This window comes from Rhinatrema bivittatum, chromosome 1, assembly GCF_901001135.1.
Source record: "Rhinatrema bivittatum chromosome 1, aRhiBiv1.1, whole genome shotgun sequence".
In the NCBI taxonomy this organism is placed as follows: domain Eukaryota; kingdom Metazoa; phylum Chordata; class Amphibia; order Gymnophiona; family Rhinatrematidae; genus Rhinatrema; species Rhinatrema bivittatum.
The window spans coordinates 39,326,117-39,352,153 of record NC_042615.1 but is presented as its reverse complement, the minus strand read 5'-3'; the positions used below and the strand labels follow the sequence as shown (position 1 = coordinate 39,352,153).

The following is a 26,037-nucleotide window of genomic DNA, read 5'->3' as shown; positions in this document are numbered from 1 at the left end:
TACAAAGAAAAAAAACGCTGTCCCTGGTTCTGAAAAGCCCTTATTCCTGCAGGGGTGAGTGAACCAGGCTCCCTGGTGTCACCCCTGACGCTGCCACTAGCTCAGCCGGGTCCTCAACCCTGGCAGCGGCCTCAACCGGGGGAGGGTAGTCCCCTCAGGACCTCTCAACTCCCCTGGGAGGCAGGGCAACCGGGAAAGAATTAAAAAGAAAACCCAATTTAGCTCAAAATCAGACCTAACCAAAAACTAACTCAAAAAATCAAACCTGACAAACAACCAGAATCAGGTCAGGCAGGGCTGTGACTGGACCTGCACCATCTACTGGAGACAGAGTAAGACTGAGGGGCTGTGACTGGCACAGGGGCTTATATATGGCTCCGCCCACAAGTTTTAATCTGTCTCCATCTACTGGTGCGGAGTCACAACCCAGGTGTCCTGGACTGATCCTGGTACGTACAGGGAACTGATCTTTCACATCTTGTTACTGCGCCTGTACCATGGCTACGAGTTCAGTCACACACTCCTGTTTTGGTACTTTTTTGCTTAATCACGCTAAGATCATTTAGAGGGCGTTCATGTTGCTACTGGCCCTAGTACCCTTTTTTGAAACATAAAGGGCAATCAGTGTCTGGTGCAAACTCTGTGGATACTCTTGCCCACAAGATTTGCACTAAAGCAAAATTACATCTGTGTTTGCTTTATCGCCAAATGAAAAAATTGGTAACTTTTCAGAACAATAAACCGTGCATAGTGTTGAACGTGAGGAGTTTGAATTATACGTTCTCCACGTGCCCCTGGGATTACATCCACAATATGCAGATACTGCATCTTGAAAAGGCATTCATACTCTTATGCACATGCAGCATTGGGCAGAAATCTGAGCCCATTTCCGTGGCTAAACGTGATCTGCAGAAATGGCTTTGGTTATTGCTCTTTATAGAATGCAATTTTAATTTGCAAATACAGCTGGTGCATGTTTTAGCTACCTCGGATTGAATGACTTGAATTGCCTATGCTGCGATTTGACTCAAGGTTACATAAATCTTACAAGCAGAAAAACTGCAAGATCCTATGTAGTATTCAAAGTACCAGATTATTATGATGGAGCAACTCCTTGGGTGTGAAGTGTTCTTGACTACTGTTAGCCCACAATTTTAAGACTACTTTAAGGGCATAGGATAAACACTAAAGGTCTTTAGATGCTAGATCTTGGAAATGAGAAAAGGGGGTGCAGGGGAGTAACCTGCATGGAGCAGTAGTTACACTCTTTAACTGAAGGCTTGGTGTAATCTTCAGGGGCTGGAAGCTACCACCATGAGCAACTTGCTGGGCAGACTGGATGGACCACTTGGTCTTTATCTGCTATCACTACTGTTACTATGGCTTCTGCATACCCTGAGCTCTCGGCACATCTGCCAATGCTAAAGATGCAGCCTCAGGGTGGGCAGACTTAGTCTGCTACCATTGTACCAGTACTTTCTATTGCAGCTCTGTTATCCATCCATATAAGCCTTTATTCATAGCTACTTTTCCCATAAGCTTAAAATGGGGAAACGTTTGTTTAAATTCTATGCTCAGAACATATTGTGGACATGACTCATCTGTGTGCAGCTGTGGGACTGTTGGCGACTGACACTTTTTTTTTTTTTGAGATTCTCCTAAAGCATCTGAGATTTCTGAAGTCCTTGATGCTCTCAAATTGAAAGCATGCATGGAAGGAACTGTGGGGGACTTAATATTCTAGGTTTCATTGTAATTCTGTGCAGGCCAAGGAGTTTCTGAAAGAGCAAGCTTGGAGGAACCACTTTGCGGAGTATGGTCAGGGCGTCTGTATGTACCGTACAGAGAAAACCAGGGACCTGGTGCTTCAAGGCATTCCTGAAAGCATGAGAGGGGAGCTCTGGCTGCTGGTTTCAGGTGGGTCCCAGCTTTGCAGTCCTGAAGAAACAAACTAAGGTTGGGGATAACTTTGTTATAACATCAGGATTAATTTAGAACAAATGCATCTTCAGAAAGCCCACATTCCCTTATGTGCTATACTATATGGGAACTTCTTTCCAATAGCGATGCCAGTTTCACATGTTTACCTTTATTCTAGTCTGCCCTTCCTCCATCTCTCCCTTTATGCAAATCCTTAGGCTTATTTTACTTTGTTTTCAGCTCGTCTGGGCCCTGCTGTGGTTGAGACATAAGTGGGGAGATTTGAGGTACCTTTTTTGGCACTTGACTGGGGAGGTGTGTGTCTGGTTTTGTGTTTTTTTGTGTTGTGTATGTGTGTTTTTTGTTTTTTTTTGAGGAAGTAGTCCTGCCAGAATTTTAGACTAAATGTCTTTTACAAACTACAGCAGCCATCCTCAGTCTCCCACTGCTTTTCAAACACTGCAGGGAGGGAAGCAGGTGTAAAGTCCACCCTCTTGCTTTAGTAGCAAGATCATGTCATTCAAAAGTGTGTGCTTTTTTTTTTCTTTCTAGGAGCCATTAATGAGATGGCTACCCATCCTGGCTACTATGAGGAACTGGTGGAGAAATCGATGGGGAAATACAATCTTGCAACGGAGGAGATTGAGAGGGACTTGCACCGTTCCCTGCCGGAGCATCCTGCCTTCCAGAATGAGATGGGTATCGCTGCCCTCAGGAGAGTACTGACAGCTTATGCCTTCAGAAATCCAAACATAGGCTACTGCCAGGTGAGATGGATTACGTGAATTTATGGAGGGGGGGGGGGGGAGGAGCAAGGGGCATGCGTTTGGGTTGTATCTGCCCCATGGGGCTATGGCATTATAGATATAGGGAGAGAGCCAAAATTAGTCTTATTTCTGTGCAGCAATTTGGAAGACACAGTCTCACTTTTGTGCCTTGGCCATTGCTAATGTAGCTGCTCCTTCCTCTATGGTGTCTGCACCTCTTTATTTGGTGCCCATCAGTGAGCTGTGGCTAGAGAAGAACTGCCAAGTTAAAAGGGGTATCCTCAGACTGGCAGTGACTTCAGTGCCACGGACCTGGGAATACCCATGCCTTTTAAGGGGGCAGACTCTGAAGGTTAGCATTTGCCAGTGTTGCACCTCCTGTACCAGATCCACATCCAGTCTGCACTGCTGCTGCTGACAGCCTGTTTGGTGATAGCACAAGGAGTGCCTCTTGTTTCCTGGCAGCTGTCCAGCTTGCCTACCTAAAGGCTGTCCTGGATCCATCTTCCCTAGTCCAGTCACTACAGCATTCAGTCCTGAGCCTGGAGGCTATGCACCAGGGCTCCTTCTGGAATTCTGCATCATGAGCGCCAAATCCAGCCACTACAGGTCCCACATAATGAGGACACTCTTAAGCTGACGTGCAGATGGCCCAATCCAGGGACACTTTGTATGGCAGAGTGAGCTTGAGTATCTATGTAGATGGCTACCTTTTCTGTGTAGAAAAAATACTTTGCTCAGGTAGCAGGTGCCCTGATTGCTCACTAACACAGCAGTTAAAGCTTCCTTGATGTCCAATTGGTAGAGCACTAAAGTGGCCCACACTTTAAGCTTGTTCAATATCTTAACTACAAGAGTTCTAGATGTACAGTTACAAAAAAATAATCTGCAGGTTTTGAATTAATGGATGGTGATCCTAGTCTGTGTACATTGCAGTTTCTCTTATTTGTGCAATTTTGCAGTGTCTCTAATTTCTACTTGAGACAATTAAATAGTCAAAATGTGGTGTTTGACCTTGGTTTTTATAAAGCAGTACCACTCCACTTGTTTGGATGTGGGCAGGTTAGTGCCTTGGTGCATATTTGTGTTTAAAACTCCAGTTAACTGGGTGGGTGGGTGAACTCTGTGGGGCACACTCTTCTCCACCCACCAAAATAAAATGCAATTGTATGCTCTACAGAGGAAAAAACAATTTTCTTACTGGAGTAAGAGAACCAGGACTGAAGCTAAACATAACCTGGAACTAGATTGGTAAAACTAGCACGTTAGGACCAGAAAGTAGCTTGTAGAGTGTCTGAGAGAAGTTAGATTTAAATTTTCCATCAGGCAGGCTGAATTAGCCATTACTTGTGGGTGACATCTGGCAGCATTGAACAGACCTTCTTGCTGTACTGAGCATGTGTGGAAATTCCTGCATGGGCATTACCTTGTGAGCCACCTCAGTCACTCAGTTATTGTTTTTAAAGTACCACTCAATAGCACTGTTTGCAGAGGCTACATTCAGAATAAAAATTAAGATAACTTTCTACTACAGGCTGTTGGTTCTCCAGCAGCACTTGAGGGCAGGGTGTGTGTGTTAAGCATGGGATTCTCGTTTGGCTCATGTAGGGTGCACTACTCTAGGGCACTGCAGCCTGAGAGCTCTGGGCCTTGTTCCTTCTGGATGCTCCTCAGCTCGGAGAAGAACTGCCGACCTCTGTTCCACAATTCCTAGAGCTGTTAAAGCATCTGGCTTTCTATGCTCCCCAGTACTAAAAACAAAGCTTGTGCCAGGCCAATGCTGGCCAGTGCAGCTGATAAGTTCCATCCCAGCTGATGTGGCCGATGCAATTTCTGCATTCTGGCATGAAGCAAAGCCCAGTGCTGGAGTGAATCCAGTGCTCAGGACTCCAAATTTTTAACACACAAAATACTAGGTCTACATGAAATTTCTGCCTTCTCTTCTTGCTACTGCTTGTACTTTACTCTGACTCAGACAGGTGGCTAAGGCTAGGTGAAAACCTTCATGTATCATTCATTTTTCCCAAGAAAGGATCCTCTAGCCTTTGGTTGCCTCCTCCCTGCCCGGATATTCAGTAGAAAATAGTGGTTTATAACTTAAACAAGACCTAATCTCTCCTTTCCAGGAGGAAGTCCCAGAATCCCCCACGAGGTAGTTCTAGTCCATGGTAATGGCTTGCAGCAGAGCTTACCCAGTCTGGGATACCAAACTGTTCTCTCACCTCTAAGCTCTATAGGTTGAAGAGGATGCCTCCTGGAGCCTCCAGGAAACTCATCACCACTGGAAGAGATTCCCTATTCTAGATTGTGGGCAAGCTGGGAAAATCATTCAGACTTCAATGTTAAGGCCTCCAAGCAAACATCTTTGCTCTCTTCTTCCAGTTTCTGGCTATATCAGCTAAGCTAGCAGCCTTTCTAGTCAGAATATTCTACGAGAGTTCTAAGCCAGACTACTGGCAAACTTGCAAGGAAATTAGATCTCAAACTTGGAGAGTGAAAATCCCCACAATTTTGGAATAGCACATCTACCCCACCAGTCAGATTAGTGTAAACCTTTTTTTTATCTGTCTAATGCATGGGTTTCTGCCTACCAATTCTATATGGTCCATGATTGTTGCATGAGCATATCATAAGGGAAAGATCCAAAATTATTGCCATGATGTAGTACATGATACTCTGTATATAGGCTTAAGGGCAGCAGTAAATTCCCTCAACCACTCCTGGAAGAGTACATATGCTATCTTTTTGATGGAAGCAGTTGAGGTACATGAGATGGTACCAAAAGACTTGTAGATCAAAGTTCACTGTGACTTGATTCTCTCCCAGACAAGTGGTATACTATAATTATGAAAGTTATTGGCTCTCAATCAACTAGGAGGAAACCTCAGCAAACTGTTGCTCAAACTAACCAAAGCATGGCACTCCTATGCTTTTAAAACCATATTACCAGCATCTGCAGGCTTGTGCTAAACAGAACACATCTTCAAAAAAACATAGCAAGTCCAATCCATATCTAGACCATCTCTTGATCACACTGCAAAATCAGAATACAATCCAGATTTTCCTGAAGTACTGTGCAATCAAAGATTGCAAAGGTCAGAACACTGGAATCTGGATACCATTTGCATTTCTCTTGGCCGCCACTATTCCATTGTTCAGCCTTCAGTCCACATCTGAGTTGCTTCTCAACAGAATCTGTCCCTCCTCATCCTGGGCAAGGATTCTATTCCCAAGAAATCCAGGGGACTGAGACCATCCTGGATTTGAGGCTTGAGCAAATATCCTACTTCAAGAGAAATCAGAATAAACTTATTCTCCTTTCCTTCAACCAGAAGGGAGAATGAATAAGCATATTTGACCTAACAGATCCATCCCTCCTAATGAGATGGACCTGCACTTCATGGTGGATGCTTCCATTATCAATGCAAAGTTTCCCTTTGGCTTATTGGCAGCACAGAGTTTTCACAGTGCCTCACTAGCAACAGAGGAGCTAGATCTTCCCATGTCTAAACTGGCTAATGACCACCTCTCATGAAGGCATACTGACCTCCCTGCAAAATCATTTCACTAAGCACATTAGTTTTTTGATTAAACTTTCAGAAGTCAACAGATTCCTTCCTAGGAAATCAAATTTCTTAAAGCATGCTTCGATTTTCTGCAGGAGTTCCTCCCATCAGCTCCATGAACACGCTCTAAAATCACTTGCTTATGTTCTTCAGCCAGGTAAGTGATTGTCTTAGAGCCAATGGGGACATCCATCCATGTAGGTTCTCCATCCTGACTTCAGATGTCGTCTATAGTGAAATGTGTTCCCAGTGGAACACCCAACCATTGTCTGCCAAACTGGAAACTTTCCAATCAAGGGAAACAAATTTCACTGGTGTTAAGTCCTGTCTCGCTCGAAAATTGAGGTCTACTCTGGTTACCCCCTCTGAGACATGCAGTACCATTGGTATTCTAACACACAACAAAAAGGAGTGAGGTGTTCACATAGGCCCCTTTCAAACTCAGAACTTGATATAGGAATAATTCCAAATAACCTTCTAGAGCTAAGAGCTATTGGGTATTCTGACAACTTTCACACATTTTATCCAAAACAGGGGCATCCTAATTAACACAAACTGTTCCTCCATGAACAGGGAGGCAGTGTCATGACTCTTGGCCAGAAACAAAATGCTTATGGGACTGCACATGAAAACATCAAGCAATGTATCCTTGGGTCTGCAATATGATGGCTGATCACCTAAGCAGATGTTTGAACACTCAAGTGGTTACTCCAGTGTTTAACACCCAATAGACTAGTCAGCTTCTGGAGACTTCTATGATCAACCCATTCACATCAGAAGAAAACAGAAAACTGGACGAGCAGTTTGCTGTATTCTTCCCAGCAATCTCTGGTTAACTCATCTGCACTCCATAATAGTAGTAAATATACATAATAGGAAGCTTTCTAATGCCATTGAAAGAACAAAATAATCTGTGCTTGAGGATCAGGCCTAACTAATCCTAATGGCTCCCATGTGGCCTACAGTTTTAGCTCCGATGTCTGATACAGCTATACTGTAGGTCCCTCTGACTTCCTCTGGGATTAAATCCATACTTAAGACAGTCTTTCATCTGAATCTACCATCTTGCAGCTGCTTGCTTAGATAGTAAATAGTGAGTCAGACTGGTGCTTGCCCAAGAATGGTGAGGACAGAGTAGTAACTAGAAGAACTGTTGGAATTAGACAAATCTCTCACAGGGTTTACATATGGATTCAAGGCATTGTTTGTAATCCTAGAAGTCTAGGGAACAACTTGTTCTCTATCTGAATCAGGTCTTGCTACCTCATCAGTAAGACGTCACCTCCATGCCATAGTAGTTTATCACATTCCAGTTAACAGTAAGCTTATCTCAATTCATCCACTAATATCTAAACTTCTGAAAGTATTATGGTATGTTAAACCTCTGCAATTTCCATTGGATCAAAATGAACACAAGCATAAATTGCCATACTGGGTCAGACAAAGGGTCCAAGCCCAGCATCTTGTTTCCAACAATGGCCAATCTGGGCTACAAAGACCTGGCAAGTACCCAAACACTAAGTAGATCACATGCCAGTAATAGCAGTGGCTATTCCTAAAGTCTGGTTATGAAGTTGCTGCTTTAACTACTGGTGTCAGCTTCTCAAGTTTTTCATAGTACAGTTTTTTTTTTTTTTTTTCTAACACTATCTTCATCCAGAAGATCAGATTTTCAGATTCTGGTAAATTATCCAATTCTATATGCAATTTTTTAGCAATAGGTGCTGCTCCATACCCACTTGTTCTGCTAAAATCTGCTTTCCATATTGTTCTAGCCATCATATTACAAACATTTCTTCCTGAGAACACACGCACAAGGAAGTGTCAACCTTTTATACTTTAAAATGTGAAACAGCCTTAACTTCCAGAAGACTCTTGCCACTTCAATCTTCAACTGTTCATCTTACGATCCTACCAGAAGGATCCATCTGAAGAAAATAGGATAAAACATAAGCATTGTCAAGTTAAGTGTAAAACATTGATAAGACAGGTGAAGAGAGAATTTGAATTCAAGTTGGCCATAAAGGCAAAAACTCATAATAAAAACTCTTAAATATATCCGAAGCAAGAAATCTGTGAGGGAGTCAGTTGGACCATTAGATGACAGAGGGGTTAAAGGGGCTCTTAGGGAAGATAAGGCCATTGCAGAAAGACTAAATGACTTCTTTGCTTCCGTGTTTTACTAATGAGGAATTTGGGGAGATACCTGTTCCTGAGATGGTTTTCCAAGGTGATGAGTCAGACGAACTGAACAAAATCACTGTGAACCTGGAAGATGTAGTACTCCAGATTGACAAACTAGAGTAGCAAATCACCTGGACCAGATGGTATGCATCCTAGGGTACTGAAGGAACTAAAAAATGAAATTTATGATCTATTAGTTAAAATTTATAACCTATCATTAAAATCATCCATTGTACCTGAAGACTGGAGGGTGGCCAATGTAACCCCAATATTTAAAAAAGGCTCCAGGAGCGATCCGGGTAACTATAGACCAGTGAGCCTGACTTCAGTGCCGGGAAAAATAATGGAAACTATTCTCAAGATCAAAATCGTAGAGCATATAGAAAGACATGGCTTAATGGAACACAGTCAACATGGATTTACCCAAGGGAAGTCTTGCCTAACAAATCTGCTTCATTTTTTTGAAGGGGTTAATAAACATGTGGATAATGGTGAACCGGTAGAAGTAGTGTATTTGTCAAACGGCTTCTGAAAATCCAAAGTCCCTCATGAGAGGCTTCTATGAAAACTAAAAAGTCATGGGATAGGAGGCAACGTCCTCTCGTGGACTACAAACTGGTTAATAGACAGGAAACAGTTGGATTAAATGGTCAATTTTCTCAGTGGAAAAGGGTAAACGGTGGAGTGCCTCAGGGATCTGTACCTGCACCAGTGCTTTTCTACAATCCGCTTGTGATTTTAACTACTCTGAATAATTTTGTATCATCCTTTCCAGATCATTCACATATATGAATGATCTGGAAAGGAATAAGACTAGTGAGGTTATCAAATTTGTGGATGATACAAAATTATTCAGAGTAATTAAAATCACAAGTGGATTGTGATACATTATAGGAGGACCTTGCAAGACTGGAAGATTGGGCATCCAAATGGCAGTTGAAATTTAATGTGGACAAGTGCAAGATGTTGCATATAGGGAAAAATAACCCATGCAGAGGTTACACAATGTTAGGTTCCATATTAGGAGCTACCATCCAGGAAAAAGATCTAGGCATCATAGTGGATAATACTTTAAAATCGTCGGCTCAATGTGCTGCAGCAGTCAAAGCAAACAATATTAGGAATTATTAGGAAGGGAATGGTTAATAAAACAGAAAATGTCATCATGTCTCTATTGCTCCATGGTGAGACCACACCTGGAATACTGTGTACAATTCTGCCGCCACGTTTCAAAAAAGATAGTTGCGATGGAGAAGGTACATAGAGGTCTTTAAGATCATGAGAAGTCTTGAACAAGTAGATGTGAATTGGTTATTTACACTTTCGAATAATAGGACTAGGGGGCATTCCATGAAGTTAGCAAGTAGCACATTTAAGACTAATCGGAGAAAATTCTTTTTCACTCAACGCACAATAAAACTCTGGAATTTGTTGCCAGAGGATGTGGTTAGTGCAGTTAGTGTAGCTGGGTTCAAAAAAGATTTGGATAAGTTCTTGGAGAAGTCCATTAACTGCTATTATTCAAACTTACTTAGGGAATAGCTACTGCTATTAATTGCATCAGTGGCATGGGATGATCTTAGTGTTTGGGTAATTGCAAGGTTCTTGTGGCCTGGTTTGGCCTCTGTTGGAGACAGGATGCTGGGCTTGATGGACCCTTGGTCTGACCCAGCATGGCAACTTCTTTTGTTCTTATATTCTTACCAGGCTAGGAATAGCAGTGCCCAAATGTATATTGCCAACTGAGTAGCAGACTATATTCCTTGTGCCCGAACAGCCCTGTAGATAAGACATGAGGCTCACCAAGGTAGAGCCACGGTGGTGTCAAGAACTTGTTTTGAATCAGTACTACTAGAAGATATCTGCAGAGCTGTAAGCTGGTCATTAGCTCACACCTTTGTCCCAGTACTGTCTGGACAACCTATCTGACAGTTTCAGACAAGCAGTTTTACAAAGCCTCCTATAATCTGTTCTCCACAGTGGTCCAGGTAGCTTTTTCAGTTCATGTTCAGCTGCAACCCTTAGCATGGGACCCCCCCCCCCCCCCCCACACACACACACACAATGGCTAATTTATGCCAGTTTATTGATGGAAAAAGCAAGCTTACCGTAAACATCCTTCCATAGCTAGGATGAACTAGCCATACTAAATACCCATTTGACTTATTAGTCAACTGCATAGCTAGTTTTAGTTCTAAAATGGAGGTGGCTCATGAGGCAACACCCAGGCAGGAAATCCCACAAGTACAATAGAGCAAAAGCTCTACTGGCTAAGAAGTATACTTCATGCTGCCAGATGACATCAACCATGTAATGGCTTATTCATCCTGCCGTCTACAGAAAAGTTTAAGCAGCCTTGCTTTAGTGTTACTTGTTTAATCTCATTAGAGAAGTGGCCTTCATTCCACTGGCTCAACAAGCTGTGGCCAACTTCTGTTCTAGGAAAGCAACGGTATTATGGGGGAGAGGTGAAGACTTCATGAGTCTAGAAGTAGCTTTTTATTTTTTTTTAGGGGTGGGGGGAAGGGGCATTGACTTGGGTTTAAGCCAAAAACACTTAGAATTAAGGTCACTGGATACGTTTTGGGTTTTTCTTTGTGCATGAGACTTCTACACTTAATAGTGAGTTATCCATTGTCACACTCCCGACAATACTTGTATCAGGTTGACATGAGTTAGCATGTCTTGGTGCAAGTACAGTGCAAATGCTTTGGAAGAACACAATGTACAGGTGACTAGCAATAACAGCATTGGTGTATAAACTTCAACTTTTTTGTTTCTGGTATGTTCTCGCAGGCCATGAATATCGTGACATCAGTCTTGCTCCTGTATGCCAAAGAGGAGGAAGCTTTCTGGCTGCTTGTGGCTCTGTGTGAGCGCATGCTGCCAGACTACTACAATACCAGGGTTGTCGGTAGGTTCACATTTTATTTTAATATTGCTGCCTTTAAAGATGTTGAGGCACTTTCAGCTATAATTGTGGAACTAGTTGACTAATTGGGCATCCATAAATTGAGGCCCAAAAAATCCAGATTTCTTCTCATACTAAAATGATCGTATCAGACTAGCAAGATTCCCCCAACAGTGTTCTGCTCTGTTGCCAAACTGGTCCATTGTGGTGATGGCCTATATCTCTTTCAGTAGGTACCCATTCCCAGCATTTGCTTCCAGGAAGACCTGTTCACTGTCCAACCTCATCTGGCAGCTGGGGGAAAACATACCCCAAAAGAAATTTTGTTTCAGTGGGGCACATGGACAAAATAGTGCTTATTCTTGAGGCAAAGTGTAACTTTTTTTTTCTAGTTTAGTTACTGCTGGAGCTCTAACTTTGTCCCTGAGTTACGAGGGATACACAACTTGACCCAAAGACTTTAAATTGTTTTGTAGTAGCTGATTGCATTTACTTTCTCTACCATTTTGGTTTTATTTAATTTATGTATCTTATATATTGCACCATAATAAACTATCAGCAGTTTATAGTAAAAAAAACATAAAATATAGAACAAACCTGATCATCCTCTTCATTGCTTAACCTTTTTACCCTGCACTTGCAGTAATATGAGAAGGCAGTCTCCTTTCCCTGGTGCTGAAGAAATGTCTTAACATAAGCATTTGCTTATTGGGTTTGTCTGAGAAAAGGCTTAGCTGGCTCCAATGCACAATAGGCTTTAACCTGCTTTCTCTTTACAGGAGCACTGGTGGATCAGGGTGTGTTTGAAGAGTTGGCCCGTGACTATGTTCCTCAGCTTTATGACTGTATGCAGGACCTGGGTGTCATCTCTACCATCTCCCTGTCCTGGTTCCTCACGGTTTTCCTCAGCGTAATGCCATTTGAGAGTGCTGTGGTGGTGGTGGACTGTTTCTTCTATGAAGGAATAAAAGTGATATTCCAGTTAGCTTTAGCTGTGCTAGAGGCCAATGTGGACAAGCTCCTGGACTGTAAGGATGATGGGGAAGCTATGACTGTCCTGGGAAGGTAATAACCCTTCAAGATCAAAACTGTGCTGGGGTGGCTAGTCTGAATTTGAAGGACATTTAAGCCCACAATGTCAGTTTGGGTTTTGAGTGTCTGCATCTTTGGGATGATGTAATTCTAGTTGACTAGGCTTTGGAGTTTAAGTGCAAGTTCTGTCTAATGCTAGCTAGCTGGCTTTCTGCTCAAGCAAAAGGATCCTAATCTTATTAGCATTTGAGAGATCCTGACTCCTTAGATTGCCAGGTCTCAAATACTAATTTTTGTTGTCTAATGGAGACTGTTATACTTTAATTCAAGAACAACTTGTGCAGCAGAATCATGGGACAATAGTATACTAGTGGTGTCTGTAGCATGAGGCTTACATATTTCAAATTGTGCATTTGCTTTATTTAGGGGAACAAATGCAAGCATATGTTTTGAGCAAATATTTTTTCAATGTCTTAAGCAAAAATTCATAGTTAATGCTACCGGAGACTTTATATACCATTGCTTCAAACATACAGCTGTACAAGGAAATGGCACCAATAGACACAGGCTGATCCAATCATCACGGAAAACACTGAGCACCTGCCTTCCTAATGTGCATCCAGCCACATCTCCTGGGCGCATCATCAAATATTTAAATGAGGGGTCATGCTGCCAAGGAGGGTGCTAGGGACAAATATGCCCCCTAGCTGCACCCAGGAGAGGTGGCTGTCAGGTTAGAAATGCTCAATTTTATAAGCATCTATTTTCCTAACCTGTGCATAGCCATGGGTTAGGAAAATGGATGCATGTTAATGGAGTGTCCCCTTCTAACCTGACCACTGGCACACTTTGTGTGTTTGGTTTTTTTTAAGCTTTCTTGTCCTTTTGGCTCCTTATCTTAAAATCACCATATTAAGTTGGAGGGAGTACAGAAAAGCCATAGCTTCTGCTTTTTCTTTACACTTTTTGGGCTGCTCAGAACCTGATGCCTGATCTGGGCATTTTGGATGCGCTAATCCTCCTTGTATAAGGGGTTGAGGGTGCGTGTCCAACCACAGGTTAAACAATGTGCCCAGCTGAGTGCGCCGTATTGCATCGACCAGCTAGACTGGCACCATTTTAAAGACAAGTGGGCATCCTTCCTGCCCCTTTACTGCCCAGGACCCCTATGAATGGGGTAAAGGGGGGGGGGGGGTGTCCAGCATGGTTCATGGTCCTGGTACCCTCTTTTGGGAGGATAGGGGGGCAGGCAGTGTCCTGTTCAGGCTTTATAAAAACACTAGGAACCAAAATGGAAGTAAACATTTTAAATGAGGGGGAGGGAGAAATGAGAGGTCTAGGAAGCACCACATGAATGAAGGTAAAAGTTCTGATCTGCTTTGGTCCAGACTGGGCCGCTTGGCAGGTACAGCCAGATGGACAATAAGCCTTGACTCTTGACTACAAGGCCCCCCTTTTAATTGCCTCTTCACTGGCCATCCCATCCCAGAGGGGTAAAACTGAAAGCAAGCCATGGGGTAAGGTAATGCCAGACCTCAAACTCTGACTAAAACCCTCATTTGAAAAAAAAATGTCAGAGTAGGTGGGAAGAGAACCGGTGGGGGCCATCCAAAACCAAAGTAACCTGGAGTGTGTGTCTAACCCTAAAATCCCGTTGCTCGCATTTCTCACTCTGATCTTTCTTGCCTCCTCTCTCTCTCTCCCATCAGATACTTGGTCAGCGTCACCAATAAAGACAGTACCTTGCCACCAATTCCTCACTTTCATTCCATCGTCGGCGACGAAGGGGAGCCTTACCCGGAGGTTGATATCTTCACACTTATCAGAACATCTTATGAGGTGAGCTTCGTTTGGGGGTGTTTTACTCCGAGATTAGACTGCCTGGCTTGAATATGGCAGTGATTCTGGACAATCTTAATACCAGTCCTCGAGCACCCTGGCTGATCTGCCTTTTAGGATTCCTGAATTGCGTGTCTACAGTTTGCGTTTTTTGCTTGGGTATAAGAACTGGTTTTGATGTGATGTGTGTATTTTGGGGGGGGGAGGTGTCCTGAGATTTGAGTTCTGTAATGTGTCGGTGGGCAGCAGGTGACACACAAACTCGCCATGAATGTTCACTGTGCTCTGTGGAAGATGTAGTCCTGCGACACTGTTCCCAGCTGGTGTGGTTCCAGACTAGTCTGACTTCCATGTGCATGGAAGAAGGACGGTGTGCAAGAGTTTGAACCAATCTGCAGGGGCTCCTTCCACTGGGGAATACCTATAGCCATGGAGCCCAACGGAAGAGTCCACACCCAGATTTTTGTTCCAGAAATAGAATTTATTGCAGGATTCAAGTTAAAGTACAAAGAATCAAAATTAAATGGGGGAAAATTGAAAAAAGTCCAGCCTGTAAGATGAGACGCCTTGGTCCAAAATGATAAAGGGGATGTAACTGCTCCCCTATGAGGAAAAGCTGAAGAGGTTAGGGCTGTTCAGCTTGGAGAAGAGATGACTGAGGGGGGATATGATAGAGGTCTTTAAAATCATGAGAGGTCTTGAATGAGTAGATGTGAATCTGTTTACACTTTCAGATAATAGGACTAGGGGGCACTCCATGAAGTTAGCAAGTAGCACATTTAAGACTAATAGAAGAAAATTATTTCACTCAACGCACAATTAAACTCTGGAATTTGTTGCCCGGGATGTAGTCAGTGTAGCTTGGTTTAAAAAAGGTTTGGATAAGTTCTTGGAGAAGTCAATTACCTGCTATTATCAAGTTGACTTAGGGAATGGCTTCTGCTATTACTGGCACCAGTAGCTTGGGATCTTCTTGGTGTTTGGGTACTTGCCAAGTTCTTGTGGCCTGGTTTTGGCCTCTGTTGGCAACAGGATGCTGGGCTTGATGGACCCTTGGTCTGACCCAACATGGCATAACATAAGAACATAAGAAATTGCCATGCTGAGTCAGACCAAGGGTCCATCAAGCCCAGCATCCTGTTGCCAACAGAGGCCAAAACCAGGCCACAAGAACCTGGCAATTACCCAAACACTAAGAAGATCCCATGCTACTGATGCAATTTATAGCAGTGGCTATTCCCTAAGTAAAATTGATTAATAGCCATTAATGGACTTCTCCTCCAAGAACTTATCCAAACCTTTTTTTGAACCCAGCTACACTAACTGCACTAACCACATCCTCTGGCAACAAATGCCAGAGCTTTATTGTGTGAGTGAGAGAATTTTCTCTGATTAGTCTTAAATGTGCTACTTGCTAACTTCATGGAATGCTCCCTAGTCCTATTATTCGAAAGTGTAAAGTCACATCTACTCGTTCATATCTCCCCCCCACCCCCCCTCAGCTGTCTCTTATGTTAATGCAGTTTGAAGGGGGATCTTTATTTCAGGTTCACTTAATGACAGACTACAGTGTTCCCCTCAATCATTGGGGAAAGTGCTTTGCTTTGTACCTGGAATCAATTGCTGTTAAAGCTGTCCTGTCTCCTAGCTGCACTTGTTGAGCATGCCTGGCTGACTCCTTGAATGCCTCTGGGTGAACACTGTACACTCAGTGGCCTAGTGGCTGGAGCAGCAGGCTGAGAACCACAGAAACAAAGGCCCAAAAATACAGCCTCTCCCACCAGCTATCCTTGTGACCTTGAACAAGTCACTTTTTTGTCTGAAGTCCCTGCCTCAGGATTTACAATACCTACTGTACTTGAATTTAACTCACCTTGACAGGTTTGAGAAGGTGAGTAGTGTGAAATCCAAATCCCACAATGGCTGACACCAGATGCATTAACTGGACTAGATAGCATAAATTCCTCTGAAAAATCAGTGGTCTAAATATATTCTGCTCTCCGGTTACTGCCCGCCCTTGGCACTTACTACCACCCACTATATTAAAGAGATCCCCCAGTTGTCACTTGAATAAGCTTGACTGCCTGCTGGAGATTGTGCCTTCTCATGACTTAGTTCTGCCAGTTATTGAATACTTAAGTGCTTTTTGCTTTGTATTAGTTTTGAATCAAATTTCAGAAGTCTATTCATTATCAATTTTGTATAATCAAATACTGATACAAAGGAATCTCTTAAGACTCCCATTTCCTCTGTACAGTCCTTGATGATCTATATTTTTGCATACCAGTCATCCATACTCTTCATGTCTATTGGGTAGCAATCTTTGAATCTTTCAGAGGTGGAGGGCTGGCTTTTTATTTTTTGTTACACATTGCTCATAATCCTTCTGCGTGCTGGTGAAGAGCAATGATTTGGTGGGGTTTTTTTTCCCTGTAGGTGATCCTGTGCTAGCAGTGTAGGTAAACTCTCAAGCACATGGCTAAGCTTTTAGTGGCTTCTCCTTTTTCCCGCCAGTACACTGACCCCTGATTAGAAGTGAGCAAGCTGGGTCTGAGCTGATCTGTGTGGTTCACTAAGGAGTGAAAGATGTCCGTTCCCTACAAACTGCATACCCCCTCCTTGTGTTATAAACAGGTTGCTTCACATGGAAGGATCTAATGTAGGGGGGGGGGAGCTCTGACTGGGGCTGTAAATATAAGCTGTTTGGTCAGACAAATAACTGAACTTAAATATATTGAACCCGGAACATTTAACAAAATGCCTGCAGTCTTGCAAGGAAGAAGATGGTTCTGAGTATCTGACCACAAAAGGAAACTTTTTTTTTTTTTGTTTCCCTTTAGAAATTTGGGACCATAAGAGCAGATCTGATTGAGCAGATGAGATTCAAGCAGAGGCTGAAGGTGATCCAAACCCTAGAAGATGCCACAAAACGCAATGTGGTAAGCGCTATTGGCCTTCGTTCTCCAATCCATCTTCTAATGGTGATTAAGTCGCTGTGAACATAAAATTGCTTGTGTGACCATCCTGGGACTTAAGCTTTCTCTAGGAAGAGGACCACAATGTTTCCTCTGCGTTGCCAACTCAAGTTCTTCTTCTTTTTTGTATCTTCTTTCCTCTGATCTCATGATCTCACCCAGTTATATGCTAACTAGCGTTTGACAGCATTGTCGAGCTAACTCTCACCCGCTTGACCTGAGGCTTCTGATAGGGGGTTTTGTTTGCTCTCTTAGAAATGATTGCCAGAGCTGAAAACACCAAAGCCCTGATTGTCAGAGCACAAAATAACTTTCATAAAACATGACTGGGCTTTAAGCCTTGAGTAGAAGTCAACAGTGGTCCAGTGGCTTAATCCACTGGAGTAGTATTGATCAGAATACCAATATAAAATATGAATACCAAAGGTTCATGTATCCATTACCATGTTTTACTGTAGTACAGTGTCCTAGTAGCCATATTTGGTCCAAAACTTGATTTCTTTGCAAGTTCTCTTTTTTTATTGGGTGGAATACTGTAGAGATGCTAAGTCAGTAAGTAGTAATGGTAGTTTGTGTGTAAAAAAAAAGGAAAAAAAAAAAAGTCTCATTTGAGGACACTGCCTTTCTGTTAATGCAGGGAGTTAAAACCCATGTTAAGTGCTGCAGCTATTAACCCAATGACCTACTGTAGTGGAGGAAGAGTTGAAAGTTCACCTTGGACTACAAGAATCTCAGCCCTTCCACATTTGCAAGGGGATCACTTATTTAGACTGCTGAGTCGTAACAAAACTTGTTGCAGCTTCTGGCACAAAGTGTTCTGTGATGGGACAGGCTTAACCTGTAGGGCCCTAAAGGGACCTGCAGCTTTAACATATACAAAATAAAACAATCTGAAGTCCCCGAGGCAGACCTCGGTGATGCACTGACTCTTGCAGCAGGCACAGTCCCCAAAACAAGTCCTTGAACCATCAGAGTACTGAGGTAGGACTTTGCTTAGTTTTTTCCCAAAGGTATCTTTAGAAACCCTTGGACTCCAGGGACGTCCTCTTCTCCCATACAAGAAGAATCTACCTGATGGATGTCCCAGCCAATTAGCAAAGCTTTTCCTGGACACCACAGGATCCTCGACAGAAATGGAAGAGAAGAAAAACAGCTTTCTCCTTCCCAGAGCCCACGGTTCCTTACCACATCATCAACCCTCTCCTCCCCACGACTCCCCTGAGATGCCATTTAGACCCTGCTCGCCAACCCTTTCAAGGAATAGGCAACTTCCTGTCACTCCCAAATGACCAACTCCTCAAACTTCCCACTGCTGGAAGTTTCTGCACTTAAAACAATAAAGGGGGGCCTAGTTTGCCCCAAAAACACAAATATCAGGGCTTTTAACTGTAAGCCCAGTATTCAAAATATCTAGGCATCTAGCCAAAAGGAAATTACACCTGCAGAATAGCTAAGTTTTAGGAACCTTCATTCACAAGTTACCTTAAAAGTGGGTGGGACCAGGTCAGGGGAGTGAAGTTAGGTTTCTAAACTTAAAACAATCAATAGCAATCCTAAATCATGGATTTAAACCACAATACTAATTCCACAGCCTGATTTGCTTGAAAACTTGTATGTATTGCTGTAATGATGGAGGACTGTGAAAGGCCCTATCCAGTGTCCATAGGATTCTGACCTTTTGGACCAGAATAAAAATCCACTTCTTAACCTGTAGCTGTGAGTTTTTGGAGTCTGTAGGGCCCTACAGGTTATGCTGCTCTAATAGAAGGTATCTCAATTAGTAAGCTGTCCAGTTCTTATCGTGTGGTATCGGTTCCTTTATAAAAACAGGAGTGACAGAACAGTGCTCTACTTGGGGACTCCCCAGTTAGCCTATAGGAGGATAATTGGGGGGGAGTCCTCGAATCTCCCACTTAACCATAAATGTCACTGCAACATTTTTCCCTTATTCTTGAAAGTGTCATGCATGCAATTTTTAAAATGGAATTACTTTCATGACTCAAAACTTTTCTTTATGTAAATTTTGAAAAGGTGCGGACAATCATTACTGAGACTTCCTTTACATCGGATGAACTGGAGGAGCTCTATGCGCTTTTCAAGGTAAAGTGGCAGGCAGGATGAGTCCCGCTCTCTAGAAAGTTTAGCGGCCAGCTGAGTTAGAGCCACCACCTGTATATTCCAAAAACAAAAAACTTCAATAATACAAGAATTGTTCTTGTTTTTAATATTGAAAGTTGAGAATTTAAAAAGACCACTGTCCTTGTTCAATAGTAGTATACTTAAGTTTAATGCAAGTACATACTTGATGTAGCAGTAAATGTAAAACCATCTTTTCATGTCTTTAAAAAGCCACAACAAAATAGATTTAGTAATATTGCTGGCTAATCCATAAATCGAGCAGCTTTTCAATCTAAGGCTAAAAAGCTTCACAATATTCAATAATATGTATTTGCATGGGAAACTACAAGTGCCCAAAGCTAAAGCTTCTTGATGCATAGCCAAAAGTTTCTTCAATCTTGTCTCTAGAAACATCAGAGGGCCGAACTTTAATTTCATGGCCATTTAACATGTTTCAGGAAACGTTTCATAGTCAATATTCTGAGGGAAAACAAAGGTAGCAAACATCTGACATTCATTGCTAGACTTCTCCAACATACAATGAGGATCCAAAGAACCAACAGTCAGATGCTCCTCTTCCTGGGGAGCTCCCCAACAAAATCCCCTACTCCTAGCAAAACAAAACATCCTCTCTCAGATGCCATGGCCTCAGACAGGGCATGCAGAATCTCCAGGGCTTGTTCATTAAATATACAGACAGGAGTATTCTAATTTTCCTAAAATTTAAAGTGCAAGTGTTCGAAGTGCTTGGCAAAGTTCTCAAGATTCATTCGTATGAATTCACCAAGTTGCCTCTAAGTGCTTCACTCTAAGAAGCAGTCATTTGACCGTTATACCTGATCAGCTTTCTCCATCTGGGTATGAAGAGCCATTTCATTGGTTCGCATTTTCTTAATATCTACGGTCTATTACTAGGGAAGATGGCTGGAGGGAAAAACTGAAAGGACCAACTGCAAAGGTTCTGAGTTTACTCAGACATGGACACAGTGTGTTAAAAACAATCTTGAAAGCCCAGATCAGATAGTTCCATGCATTGGAAAAGGTGGAAGTAGGGCTAAAGGACTACAAGCATGGTTAAAAGGTGAAGAGAGGCTATGTCTACATCTTTCAAGAAATGTAAAAGGGATCCAAAAAAAAAAAACAGGAAATAGCATAAGCACTGGAAAGTCAGATGCAAAGCACTGATAAGAAGGCAAAGAATTTGAAAAGCTTGCCATGGAAGCAAAAACTCATTTTCTTCCCAGATGCATTTCAGGTAAACAGCCTGAGGCAGTCAGACTATTAGATCAAGAGGTAAAAGGGGCACTTAAGTTTCTCTATGGCTTTGTCATCCCTAAATACATTCTTCGGTCTTCACTGAGGAGTCTGATATACCCATGCAGGTGATGATGCAGATGGACCAAAACAAATCTCAGTGAACCTGGTTTGATGTACTAGGGCAAATTGACAAACTAGAGTAGCATATCACCTGGACCAGATGGTATATATCAGAGTACTAAAAAAAATCTGAGAAATTTGCAGACCTATCAAATTTATAAACTCAGGAACATTGTCTATGGTATCTGAAGACTGGAGGGTTGCCAATGTAACACCAATTTTTAAAAAGGGATAAAGGGGTGATCCAGGAAACCATAGACTAGTAAGTCTACTATTTTGCCTTGCACAGATGTCAAACTAGCAAAACAAAATTGCTGGACCTATAGATAGGTATAGTTTAATGGGACAAAGCCAACTTGGATTTAGCCAAGGAGAAGTCTTGCCTCACTAACTTGCTACATTTTTTTTTTTTTAAGATATGAATAAAGGTGAGCCAGTTATATTTGGATTTCCAGAAAGCATATGACAGTCCCTCAGACTTCTTAAATTTAGAAAGTCATGAGTTGGGGGGAATTGTCCTATTGTGGATTGCCAATTGGTTGAAAAAATAGAGTAGGGCTAAATGGTAAATCTTCTCGGTGGATAGAGGTGAATAGTAGAGTGCCCCAGAGATCTGTTCTGGGACCACTGCTTTTTAATCTATAAACTACCTGGAAAAGGGAACAAGTGAGCCTCACTTATTGATGAGACAAAGCTATTCAAAGTTAAATTGCAAAAGGATTGAGTGCAAGAGGACATTGCAAAACTGTGGCAAATAAAATTTAATGTCCACAAATGCAGCATGCACTTAAGGAAGAGTAACCCAAATTATAATTATGCAATGCAAGGTTCCACATTAGGAGTTGCTACTCAGGAAAAGGATCTAGGTGTCATCACTTATAACTTTTTGAAATCTTCTGTTCAGTGTGCAGCAGCAGCCAAGAAAATCTGTGGTTTACTCTTTCAAAAATTACAAAGACCAGGGGACACTATGAAGTCCCATGGTAATACACTTAAACTAAAGTGATTTTTTTTTTTACTCAATGCATAATTAAGCTCTGAAAAAATTGCCAGAGGATGTGTTGAAAGCTATTAGTGTAACTGTCCAAAAAAAAAATTGATAAGTTCCTGGAGGAAAAGTCTAACCATTAAGGTAGAGTTGCAGAAATCCACTGCTTATTCTTGGGATAAGCCGCTCGGAATTTATCTACCCTTGGCATCCTGCCAGGTACTTGTGATCTGGCTTGGCCCCTGTTGGAAACAGGATACTGGGCTTGATGGGACCTTTGGTCTGACCCAGTATGGCAACTTATGTTCTTATGTAAGATGCTGCTTTGTTCTAATGGTGCAAAATATGCTGTAAGGAATCCATTGTGGTGGTGGAAGATGTGACCAATGTCACTGATATAGCTCCACTAACAGGGACTTACCCAGGTTTGCTTCCCACTACAGCTTGAATTGCCAGAACCCTTCCCTCCCCATTCCAAAACATTTTTCATTATGCTTGCCTTGGCTCTCCACAATGAGCTCCCACACGAGTAGGAGCTCTCCCCCCAGACACTACTGTATGCAATGGGTCACCAGGGACAATAGCCATTTCTGCTTCACAGAAGGCATGAGCTAAATAAGCCACTGCTGATGTGCCAGGACTTACTGCAGTCTGACTGGAGACTCACTTGCCTTCCTGTGACCGATATTGTCCACCAGTATCTTTTCCACCTCTGCATGCACAAAAAATTAATATCTTCCCCAGCCGGGTAAGACTCCATAGGGGAGAGTTGAGGGAGCCCCTGAATCTTCCCTCTTAACCATAATGTAATTGCACCAAACCAAAATAAAATATAAAGGTAGATGTCAGATTCTGTAAATTTTTAGGAGTGCAGGGACCTGTCTGCTAGAAGTCATTTCCAGCTCCCTTCCCACTTCTTGATCCTAAGTTCAGGAAAAGATGTGTTCTCCACAGAATTAGACTTATCAGATTTGGTAGGATTAGCATTTAGAAGATGTTTTTAACATCCTGGCTACTAAGCACCAGTTTACCCTAAAGAAGGTTCTGTATCATGGGTGGTTTCAAACATGCCATAAACCTTAGCCTGCCTAATATATTAATACTTATGGCTAACTTCAGATTTCCCTTTGTTTACCTCTGAAGCAGGTATCTGGAGAACTTTCTGTGAAAGAGGCTTGCTTCCAGGTCTGGTACTGGCAGAACTGCTCCTGGCTCCTCACTGCCTTACTCTGCCACTATCTGACCCCAGGAGGGAACCTCTCAGGTCTCCTGGCCATGCCTAGTCTTCCTCAATAGCAGGAGGTGCTAGGCTGCTTCAGGTCCCCTCCTTTTCTCCTTATTTACTCATTCCCCCATCTTATACTTTCCAGCTGATAAACATGTGTAAGCTATTGCATAATCATGTAGTGGGTGAAGGGCCTTTGCCGCATTGCAGGTCTTCCCCCCCCTCCCCCCTCTTTTTCTCTGAATGCCAGCATTGGCATGTTCTCCATTTCAGAATGCTCCCCCTTCAGGGGTGGGGGTCCCTCTGACCTCTGGACTTCCCTTGGCCAGTCTGTGAATTATGCTTATGAGCTTAAGTTGCTGCATTATCCCTCTGCCTTGGCTTTAAACCAGGACTGAAGGATACTTAAAGATCTGCCTGTTTGCAAGCTCCTGTGTAAAAGTTCTCATCTGGGCAAAATTTTTTCTTTAGCTGTGATGGTGTTTTTGGGTCTGACAGCTACTTGTCTGCATTCCTCTTTGGCTATTATGATTCATATTGGGTGCTTTTGGTAGTTAAACGTGGGATATCTCCCTACAATTCAGATTTCTATGTACATCCTTTCAACAAGCCATTATTTTGCATATCGTCCCTTATTCAGTAGTACAATCTCTGGCAGTAAGATGGATCCATTCCAGCCTCTACTCTGTCCACACTAGTTCAGATTATAATGGAGCTCAATTCTTCTATGATGAAGACTGATGGGTTTAGATTCTCTAGCTTGACCAAGAATGTCCCTCATGGGAGCACAGTCGGATACATTGCCCCACCAAGAGACTCCTCTATATGGCCTTGAATACTAGCAAGGAGACTGCATCAGTCCAGACAAATTAATCTGTATAGTGCCTCCAATACTACTTCACATCCTGGTTTGCTAAAATCATATTTAAAAAAAAAAAAAAAAAAAATCACTGATCTACATTAGAGGTGGAGTACAAGATTAGGAGCACTGCGCATCTTGACAAATGTAACCTTCCTGTCTGCAGTTCATTTGTAACATGGTTATTAGAAAGCAGGTGGTGGCATGTAATCTGAAGGGACAGCACTAATCCACCTGAGGCACTGTATAACCTACCACCTGACATGCTCTGGAATGTCTCATTTATTTATTTAAAGCTTTTCTATACCGGCATTCATGATACAATCATATCATGCCGGTTTACATATAACAAGGGGTGCAATAACTTTCTTTTAACCAGTGTCGAGGAAATAAAAAGATACAATATAACAAGGTTGTTGAAACTGGGAAGGAAGGAGACAGGGAAAGACAATTATATAATCTTAACAGAGGTAGCTTATTTACAATGCTTCTCAATCAAAAGCTTTCTTCCCCACTTTAACTTTAAGTTTGAACATAGCACATTATATAATTGTGTGGGGGTTTTTTGTGGACCTGAGCAGGGTGGTTGAGGGGTGGGTGAATGATAGCTGAAACAGTCTGCCCAGGTCCCAGAAGTGATAGATCTGAATCTGGGCCCCTGGGAAGTACCAGTTTTGATTAGTTGGGGGGGGGGGGGGGCCTGAAACTGCTCTCTGGCCCTGCTGAAAAGCAGAGTGTTTTCTTGTAGGTTGTGCTGTTCTGACGTTTATTTCCTGCACCTCTTTGCTCAGGCTGAACATCTGATCAACTGCTACTGGGGAGATCCCGGCACAGTCTCTGTCCGCTACGACCCCAGCCTGCCTTACCTCGAGCAGTACCGCATCGACTTTGAGCAGTTCAGGGGAATGTTTGCCTTCCTCTTCCCCTGGGCCTGCGGCACGCACACGGACGTCCTGGCCGCGCGCCTCTTCAGACTGCTGGACGAGAACGGAGACTCTCTCATCAACTTCCGGGAGTTCGTCACTGGGTTAAGTAAGAGAAACTATAATCCGGTCGTACACTGAACTTGAAAGGGTGGGGGGGAGGGAGCATTTGCAAAATTGCCCAAACCTACATCAGAAGGCCGACCAACTACCCTTTTACTGGTGCAGGCATTAGTTAGCAGGAAGTGTGCAGATTGTTCACACAATTATTTTAGAACTTAAGACAAAACTCCTGAAATGATCTGACTAAAAGTGTCGTTCTTGTTATGGTGATATCCCTGCTTTCCGCTATTCCCCTTTACCTTAGGAAACGTCTCTCGTAATAAGCAGTATCTCTTCACATTCAGTCAGTATCACTATGACTCTATACCTACTGCTGACAGTAGCTGGTGTCTACTTTTGTCCCTATGGGGAAAACTCTTAAACACTCTGTGTACCTCTGCCTGGGGGGGGGGGGGGGGGGGGGGAAGGTGATCTTCACTTGCTATTTCCACTCATATTGGAAGATTCCAGGTCCTTGCTGCTTGTCTGTTCCTCTTAGACCAAAAGCTACTTTCTCTCTGAACCAAACTCAAGATTTGTGGCCTACATCACGCACAGATTCCTCTTCACTTCACCTGTCCTCACCCTTAATTTCTCGTTTCCTTTGTGTGTGGTGAACTTAAATGCATTATGGGGGAGATAAGAGGGTCTTTCATCCACCCTTGCATGTGGCTGGCTGCATAGTCAGCAGCATGTACTGGTCATTCTTTCACTTAATGTATCTCCTGCCTTCAATAGGCAGAGGTTGAAATGGATTAGATTGCCTGCTCAGTAAACTGTCCTGCCTGCCTCCTTTTTGCTTCTCAAAGCTTTGCCTGCTCACATTTTGTATCTTCTGAATTTTTTTTTCCTTCAACTGTGAACCATAGTGGCTTTTATCTTCTTCCTCTTGGTAACATGCCTGACTTCTAACTCTTTATTTCTGTCCACAGTTCTCTGCATCAATCATTGTCTTAACTCTTTTATGGAATCTGGTATATCTTGTTCTAGTAAGGTTCATGCCCCAGTGGACCCCCACTGTTCCCCCTTGGTACCAGACCTGATGTCACTGCCACCCTGAATGGGGCTTCCTTAACCTGCTTAGGAACATCTCCTCTTCACTGCCTCTAGCTGATCCTGCAGCTGGCACATGCCAGTCTACCCCTGGGAGATTGTTCCCACACAATAGCACTTCTGCTTTGTATGGTGTCTCTCTTGTGTCCATATCTGCCTCTTTATCCTCGTAATGGTGACCTATGTGGATGTTAAGAC

General features: G+C 42.8%; 1 protein-coding gene across 2 annotated transcripts in view; it reads left to right on the top strand.

Annotated features, from left to right (window-relative positions):
• TBC1D9 (TBC1 domain family member 9) overlaps positions 1–26,037 on the top strand; it is a 139,071-nt gene that overhangs the window by 96,811 nt on the left and 16,223 nt on the right. For both annotated transcript variants that reach the window (XM_029597394.1, XM_029597317.1), the window contains exons 9-16: positions 1,767–1,917; positions 2,473–2,687; positions 11,234–11,351; positions 12,128–12,413; positions 14,090–14,219; positions 17,060–17,158; positions 19,226–19,294; positions 24,553–24,793. In XM_029597394.1, coding sequence (XP_029453254.1) covers positions 1,767–1,917; positions 2,473–2,687; positions 11,234–11,351; positions 12,128–12,413; positions 14,090–14,219; positions 17,060–17,158; positions 19,226–19,294; positions 24,553–24,793 — 1,309 coding nt within the window. The remainder of the gene's footprint in view (positions 1–1,766; positions 1,918–2,472; positions 2,688–11,233; positions 11,352–12,127; positions 12,414–14,089; positions 14,220–17,059; positions 17,159–19,225; positions 19,295–24,552; positions 24,794–26,037) is intronic.